Raw genomic sequence first — 10,006 nt, forward strand, 5'->3', positions numbered from 1 at the left:
TTATTTATTTTTTCTTCGAATGTTTCTATTTTTATATTTATGTTTTCACTCTTGTCTTTTCTATTATTAAAAAGATTTATTTTTTATTGAATTTTTTTTTACATAAAATTATTTTTAAAAACGTATATAAAATGAAAAACCAAATAACACACCATGGAAAATATAAAATCAAAAAGGTTTAAAATGGATACATACATATATATATATATTGTCTCATAATGAAAAAAATAAAATTTTAATTATAGAAAAAAATAAAAAATTAATATGAAATGATAAAAAATTAGATATCATGAATAAAGTTATGACAACGTTACTAAACAAAAAAAAAAAAAAATAAAATAATAAATATAAGAAAACAAAAAAGTTATAATAATAATATACCATTTATTATAATTTCATTAATATTTAATAAAAAATTTATTATATATATATATTTATTTTAATCATTTGTAAAAATGCTACTTTTCCTTTTATAGGGTCCTTGATATTTATTATTTGTTTCTTGATTATATTTATAATCATGTGGATGGTACTTAAAAGAATTCCTGTAATTTTTTTTAAAGAAATCTGAATCTTTTCTTTTACTATATTTCATATTATTGTTAATATATTCATTTCTATTTTGTATATCATCTTTATCTTGACTATTTCTATATGAATAATAATTTTTGTTTATAAGTTTTTTATTTGTATATACATGATATTTTTCTTTTTTATATGAATTATAATTATTATGATGATTAATATATTTATTTTCTCTTTCATACTGATCTTTATTTTTTTTATAATAAAATTCGTCATCTCTATGTGATTCATCCTTTTCATTATAATTATATTTGTCAACATGTTTATCATGTTTATCATATTTATCATATTTATCATCATACTTATCATATTTATCATCGTATTTATCATATTTATCATCATACTTATCATATTTATCATCGTATTTATCATATTTATCATCATACTTATCATATTTATCATCATACTTATCATTATTTATTTGATAATAATCTTTGTCCTTTTCATCCACACTATTTTTATAATATGGTTTTTCATATTTATTACTAAAAATACTTGTTTTTCTTTTTTCATATATCCTTGTATTACTATCATGTATATTGTTTTTTTCATAATGAGAATATTTTTCTTCATCATAAAAACTATTCCTTGGGTTTATATATGTATTGTCTCCTACAATATAGCTTCTTTTTTTATGCTCATCATTGTAATTGTATTTGTAATATTTATTATATTTATGGTATCTGTCATATTTTTCATATCTGTCATACTTGTCATACTTATCATGTCTGTCATATCTGTCATACTTATCATACTTATCATGTCTGTCATGTCTGTCATATCTGTCATACTTATCATATCTATCATATCTGTCATAATACATCTTATTATAATCTTCATTATTTCTCTTTTGTATTATATTATATGCATGATCGTCATTTTTGTTTGATTCACTAAATCTTTTATGATCACCTTCAAATGCTTTATTATCTTTTCTCACATTTTTGTCTTCATAATAATTCTTTTCATGATGATCATATTTATTACTCTTGTAAGTATTACTAATATACATATGATCATTTTGACTATTAGGATCTTCTGTACTTTTTTCTTGTTTTTTTTTTTCTTTTTCTTTCAATAAATAATACATTTTGGATGAAACACTAGAATTTCCATCATGATCTTTTTCAAAATTTATACTATTATTACAAGTATCATATATAGAATTATAATTTTTATCATTTATATTTTTTTTATTTTTATTTGATATATTATTTAAATTGTTATACATACTATTGTTATCGTGAATACTGTCATAATATTTACTACCATCATGAATGCTATCATAATATTTACTACTACCTCCATATCTGCTTCCTTCATATCTACTACCTTCATATTTACTATCTCCATATTTACTATCACCATATTTACTACTACCATCACATTTAGTATCATATCTTTCTTTCATATATTTCTCTTCATTTTTTGCTTCTTCTAAACTTCTTTTTCTCTCCTTACTTACAATAAATTCATTCTTGTCATGTATACCTTGTTGTAATTCTTTCCTTTTATTGATAGCACTATCTATTTTTCTTTTTTCATAATATGATTCATCTTGTATGTCATCATGTACCATAAGTTCATCATTATTATCATATTTTTTTCTTTGTGACATAATATTTTGTATACTTTCTCTTTCCTTAGCATATTTAGATGAATAATAATTATTATTGTTATCACTATTGTAGGAGTCAATATTATTTTCATTATTTTTTGAATCGTCAGCATGTTTGATCTCCTCCTCTTGAATAATATCCACATTTTTTGATTTGTTCATGATATATTTTTTTTTACATTCCTCTTCTTCTTGATTAGATCCTTCTAATTCTTTAATAAAAGATTCATTCAAACTTTTTTTGCCATCAAAATCATTATCATCTTTGTTTTTTCTTTCGTCGTCATAACAATTATTATTATTATTATTATTATTATTATTATTAATAATTATATTTTTATTATTCTCTTCTGTCTGTTCATTGTTAACATGAAGTGAATAATTTAGACACTCTTCCTTATTATCATCTTCAAAATCGAGGTTATCCGTTTTGAATTTTTTGGATGACAAATTTGGTAACTTAAAAGAAATGATATTATCATAAAAAGGACCTTCATCACAATTAACATCATCATCATCATAAACAGCATGATCATTTTTTTTTATATCTTTTTCTTTGTATGTTTTTCTTTTTTTTACATGCGAAGCAGATGTATATATTACATTATCATCAAAATTATCTTTATTATTATCATGAAGATCACCTTCCTTTTTATCATCACTGTCATTTTTAAGACTACGTTTTTTATTTTTATCCTTTACCTGTTGTATATCTTTCTTTTTTATTTCTCTTTGACCATCCATCATTTGTGACAACTTACTTTTTTTGTTATCCACATTTTTGAGTAAGGTATTTTTTTTTTTTTTGTTATCTGTATTATATTTATCTTCATCATGAACTTGTTCATTATTTGATATATCTTTGTTTGTTTTAAACGTTTGATTATTCAAAAATTCGTGTGTATTATTATCATTGTAGGATTCACTTAAATTATAATTTAATTTGTTTTCTTCATTTAATTTGTTATTATTATGTATTTTATATTTTGAACTGCTATTTTTTTTTTTTAAGAATTTTTCATTTCTTTCAATAGATATATTTTTATCACCAACAGTATCATTGTTAGCATGCACAATATTATGGTCATTTTCTTTTTTGATAATATTTTTACATATGACTTGTTTATTTTTATTTTTATTTTTTGATACACCAATATTTTGTTCAATCTTTTTTATGCTATCAAGATGATTATCATTTATATTGTTGCCATTTATATTATTGCCATTTATATTGTTGCCATTTATATTGTTCATATTTATATTATTCACATGATCGTTTGGAATTTTTTCAATTTTTTTTTTTATATGATTTATTTCCACATGTCTTTCCTGCTCCTTATTCATAATATTATTATTTATAGTATCATTATATATATGATCATTCATTATATTATTAATATTACCATCTAGTGAATTAAATTCTTGAATATGTATATTCCTTGCTGACATTTTTCTTTTTTCACTTTTTTGACATCGTTGACTTATTTTTTTTTTTTTATCTGGAACTGTATCAATATATTTCTTAAATTTATATTTTATATGTGGTATTTGTTTTTTAATATTACTATTGAATTGACTTATTTCATTGATCATTTTTTTATAATCATAATTAAATACAGAGGTACCAATTTTTTTAATTTTCACTCCTTCAGTGGTATTATTATCATCATATGTATTATTAGTCTTATCATCATTATTTTTATGATACTCATCATTATCATTAAAATTAATATTATTTGCATAATTAAGATATATATTATTACTTTCCATTTCATTATTTTGATCTTTATTTATATCATCATGTTTTTGTTTGCCTTTCGCTATATATACTTCTTCTTCATTATTATAAAAATAAATACTATTCTTATTTATTTCATCAACATTATATACTAAGGAAGCTCCTTTAGAATAAATTATAACTCTACTGCTTAAGATATGCCTTTTAAATTTGTTCGTATTTAATATAGTTATCTTAATTTGATTATTATTATTATTATCTTCTTTGACATATGATGCGCATGCACTGTCACACATTTGTGTCTTGTTCTTTAAGTTAACAACAGAGTTGTTATTATGATTAAGTTTATTACTATGAATATTATTACTATGAATATTATTACTATGAATATTATTATTATGAGTATTATTATTATGAATATTATTATTATGAATATTATTACTATGAGTATTATTACTATGAGTATTATTACTATAAATATTATTCATATAAATATTATTACTTTTATTATTATCTGATAACATCAAATTTCCATTGTTCATATCAACACTATTTTTTTGATGACTACTTCTATTCTTAATTAACTCTTTAATATTATTTATATTATCATCATAACATACATTAAAGGATATATATTCATTATCTTCATCCACATTTTTTATATCTTTTATTATTATTACATCTTCTTTTTCTTTATCTTTTCTATCCTTTTTCTTTTCTCTATTATCCTTCTTATTATTTAAATTTAATAAAGCATCTCTAGGAAACGCACTACTTGCATTATCATTCTCATAAACATTACTATTACTAACATAATTTTCAATTTTATTATTATTATTATTATTATTGTTGTTGTGTAAAGAATTTTTTGTACCTTTCTTTATAAAACTATCACTTCTGTTTAATAAAACACCACCTTTTAAAAACGACTTTTTAGAGTTATTCAATTTTATATTTTTTTTATTATTTTTATCTTCAACATGAAGGAGTTTTTCCTTTTTGTTATTTGAATTGCTATGACTATTTCTTGTTTTTTCTTTCACACTTGATACTGAAACACGAGTTAATAATTTTTCAAGAGGATCAAAATTTGGAGCTGTCATATTGTTTAATATAGATGTATCCTTCTTATAACTATAACAAGGTTCATTATCATCATACATATTGTTATTCATATCAGTAATATAATTAGCCTTATTTTTTTCATCACATGGATAATTTTCATAATCTTGGTCATTCCCTACATTCTGATTATTAGACATATCCATTTTAAAATAATTTAAATATTTTCTTATTTTTATATAATCATCCATACTTAATTTATTATCCTCACTTTTTAAAAATATAGACGATTTATTCCTTTTTTTTATTTCATCTTTTGTTTCCATATTATTATTTGAAAAATACAAATTTGTTTGATGATCCTTTAATAAAATATTATTTAGACAATAATCATTTAATGTTTCTAATATAGATGATGAGGAAAAAAAAGAATTTATATGACCCATAGATTTACTTAAATAATTTGTATTTTCTTCTTTCTTTGATATATTATTTGTTTCATAAATATTGCTTTTATTTAAATAGTTATCATATTTTAAATTAACCACTTCATTCTTATCATTATTAAAATTTATTCTATATTCATCATCAGCAAAATAATTATAAGAATAATTATTACAACTACTATTAATATTATTATTATTATTATGAAACATTTCATCATTTAATATAAACATTTTTAAACTATTTTCAAACAATTCAAAATTCTTTTTATATAATAAATTATTACAAATTTCATTCTCATTATTATCATTCTTTATAATATTATCATCATCTATTTTTTCACTATTGTCTTTTTCTAAATAAAAGTTATCAAAAAATGTGTTCATATCTTCATATGTATTATTAACAATATTATTTTTTTCGTCATCATTTTTTATTTGATCAATATTATTTATTTGATCAGTATTATTTATTTGATCAATATTTTTTATTTGATCAATATTATTTATTTGATCAGTATTATTTATTTGATCAATATTTTTTATTTGATCAATATTTTTTATTTTTTCATCTTCATATTTATTTGATTCACTCAGAATTATTCCCTTTGACTGTTCATTTATTACATTACCTTTATGCCTTTCACTTTTCATTTTATTAAATAATTCATCGTAAATGTGATCCCCATTTTGATCACTTGACAAATTATCTTCATTTATTTGATTCCTTTCATTGAACACATTATTAAAACTATCCATAATTTTATTATCATCAGTGTTACATGTTGTGTCTATACAAGTATTTAACTTGCTTAGATAATTTACATATTTTAAAGGATCATTTTGAAGCATGCATTCATCATATGAAAAAAATTCCTTTTCTTCACTTACTTTATTTTCAATATCTGGAAAAATATCTGTACTACAATTTTTTATACACTCACTTATATTATTTTCTTTTTCATAAAAGGTTGGATTCTTTTCATACTCATTTATATCATCAACTTCACTATGTAATAACTTTTTCAATTTGTTTATCTTAAATATATACTCACGTTTAACATGAATTAATTTTTTTTTACATTTTCTTATTTTTAAAACACTATCTGACAAATAACTTCTTTGTTTTCTCTCTTCATCTATATGATGGTCATTATATATATCCTTATCAAATCGACTGCATGAATAATATCTTCTTCTCAAAGAATTTGTAAAATCATCCTTAATACATGGTTGTGAATTATTATAAAATAAATTTTTATATTTTAAATTTATATGATTTGATATATTTTTATTATCTTCATCGGAAGCTGTATAATTATATTTAGGTAAAGTATCAAACATTTTATGAATATTTTCATAATTCAAAAAATATTTAAATTTGCTATTTTTTAATAAATCCACATAACAAGAATTATCACTACTATTAAGATAATTTATATTATTTATATTATTTATATTATTTATATTATTATTTATATTATTATTTGGGTGGAAAATATATTTTTCATTTTGATCATTCGTTTCCTTCTTTTCATTTAATATATTATAATTTTCATTTGAAAAACAATTTTTTTTTAACATACCATCTAGAGATTGTAATAATTCATTATTATTATGAGATGCCCATGAATATGAAAGAATATTTCTATAAAACATCTCATTGTCATTATTCATAACATTTTTTTCATCATAAGTTATTTTATCTCCATCATTATAAGAATTATTCATATTATTATTATTCATATTATTATTATTCATATCATAATTTATTTGTGATAAATAATTTTCACTTATTGGAGTACTCAACAATTCATCTAATGTTAATTTATTACCACATTCATTATTTTGATTTAATGGTAAAGTATCTGAACTTGTAAAAAAGTCATTTATTAAATTATTTCTTTTCATTTCATCATTATCATTCTGCAAATTATTAAAGATTATATTTAAAATATCTATTTTAGAATATTTTTTATTTAATTCATTTAATATTTTAATATCATTTTCATCAAGTTCACATTTATTTTCATTAAGCATCATACTATTCTTATTTGATTTTTTACTACCCCGATGTTTATTACAATCATTTTTTCCTTTTTCTGTAGATTGTTTGGTTGAAATATTCATATTATTCAAGTAATTTGTTACACTATTTTTTCCGCTTTTTACTTTTTTTTGAATTTTCAAATTATTTTGTGAACCCTTTACATTCTTTTGTTGATTTGTGTTACTTTTATTATGTACAATTTGTGTGCCTTTTAAATATTCATTATTTTTTATATTTTGGAGGGGTTCCAAATTAGCTGTTTCTTCAACATATATTTCTTCTTCCATATCACAATTATTATAAGCATTCCAAAAATTTAAAGAGCAATACCATTTTTCTGGTAATAAACTTATATTAATATGACCATCGATTTTTCTCCACTTCTTACATAATTCACATTGCACCCAATCAACTACAACAGGAGTAGTATTATTAACAGGTATATTATTTGTATGAATAGTATTATCCACATTATTAATTATATTATTATTTAATAATATATCAGAACTTTTTTTTTTTTTTAAATTTGCAAAACTTCCTGACATGTTCATATTATTTTGTTTCATTATTTGGCTATCTGTCATATGAATATTTTCATATAAACCACCCCCTTGTTCATTTGGATTATTATTATCATCAAAATTGTTATTATTATTACTATTATTATTATTATTACTATTATTATTATTATTATTATTATTATTAATATTAATATTGTTGTTATATTTTAAACTATTCGTATTATACTCCATATAATTAAACATTTCATCATTATTATTTTTACCATTATCCTTTTCATTTTTTATTTTTACATTTTCTTTATTTTTATTATTTGTTTGACTCTTTTTTCTCTTGACATTTTTCATTTGATCCATGTGCAATGTCTCCAAATTTTTAATCTCATCTACTTTTTGCTCTCCCTCATCATTAGTTTTAGTATATATATTATTTATCACATATGTCGTACTTTCTTTTTTCTTTTTTTTACCATTTTTCACATTACGTTTTTCCATGTCCAAAATTTGGGAATTATTCATAATCATATTTCTGTTTTCATTTCCATCTTCATTTTTCTGTTCGTCTTCTTTCCCAGTTTCATTTTTATTCTCATTTTCCTTTATTTTCTTTTTATTTTTTTTCTCATTGGGCAAGGGACACTCCTCTTTTTTTTTTTTTTGTTTTAAATTGGAATTAATGATAAAATGCATGTAAGAATAAAAAGCACCTGACTTGTTCATATTTTTTTTATTAAAAAAACTTTTGAACTTTTTAATATTATCCTTTGAATTCATATCTGTATCACTCATATTAGTTTTATTAAATTGTTTTACACCTTTTTGTGATTTTTCGTATAAATCTCCATCACTATTATATTTTTTGAATAAACTATTATTTGTTTTTCTTTTTCTAGTTTTACAATTTCGTTTTTGTAAATTTATATTATGAAAATGGCTGTTTGGTTGTTCAGGTAAATTTTGACATTGGTTATCATCGTTTTGTGTTGCATCGTCTTGGTTTGCATTTTTATCGTTCTTTGTTTTTTTGACATGGATATAATTTAAGTAAACATCTTGTGAATTATTATAACCATTATTATCATGACTATTATTATTATTATTATTATTATTATTATTGTTGTTGTCATTTTGGTGGGTATTTTGATTTTCCTTTAAATCATAAATAGTATAATTATTTATATTTTCCTTTTTTATATTTTTTTTTAAAAGATTTTTATATTTCATATTTTCATAGGTATCTTTACTTTTCTTTTTTTCTCTACTTAATGAATGTAAGTCATTATTGTGTATAGTTTGCACAGCTTCTTCATTATGCAACATTTGCTTATTTTTTTTGGTTTGTTTTTTTTTTTCCTTGTTTTCTTCTTTTTTAATTTCATTTGTTAAAGTGTTATCATTATTATTTTGTTTATTGTCTTCATTATGTGTAAGCACTTCCTTTATATGACAAAAGGATGCAACTGATTCTTTTTTTGATGGAAAATCTGAATTATTATTAGAGATAGGATTATAATGTGTATTGCATATAATATTGTTATTTTCATTATTTATATAAAAAAGGGAATCATTAACATTTTGTTGTGAAGAATTATTTTCCTTATATAATAAGGTATCTGTATTAAAAGGAGCAATATTATTATTGCTATTACTATTATTACGATTTGTAATATTATGAGCATTAATAATATTGTAAGAACAATCATTTTTTATAAAATCATTGTTATTGTTATTGTTATTGTTATTGTTATTATTGTTATTATTGTTATTATTATTGTTATTATTAAAAGTAAGTGCATTTTTATCAGTAATTTTATTTACATCATAATTATATGGAATAACTACTTCTTCTTGTATATCACAAGAATTATATCTTACATCATTATTTAATTTACAGTACCATATTTTTGGTAAGTTTTCCATATTTATATTTTGTGGTAAGCGTCTCCATTTTTCACATAAATCACATTGAACCCAGTTATCTTGATCTGGGAT

At 20.6% G+C, this 10,006-nt stretch overlaps 1 protein-coding gene across 1 annotated transcript in view; it reads right to left on the minus strand.

The window, feature by feature from the left end:
- Window positions 1–439: 439 nt before the first annotated feature.
- The window catches only part of PADL01_0419200 (zinc finger protein, putative), a gene marked incomplete at both ends in the record, with an annotated part of 9,837 nt that continues 270 nt past the window's right edge, over window positions 440–10,006 (minus strand). Inside the window, one exon of the mRNA XM_028685315.1 lies at window positions 440–10,006. This exon is cut by the window's right edge and continues 270 nt beyond it. Within this exon, the coding sequence (XP_028536825.1) occupies window positions 440–10,006 (9,567 nt within the window).

The sequence above is a fragment of the Plasmodium sp. gorilla clade G2 genome, assembly GCF_900097015.1.
Source record: "Plasmodium sp. gorilla clade G2 genome assembly, chromosome: 4".
In the NCBI taxonomy this organism is placed as follows: domain Eukaryota; phylum Apicomplexa; class Aconoidasida; order Haemosporida; family Plasmodiidae; genus Plasmodium; species Plasmodium adleri (nom. inval.).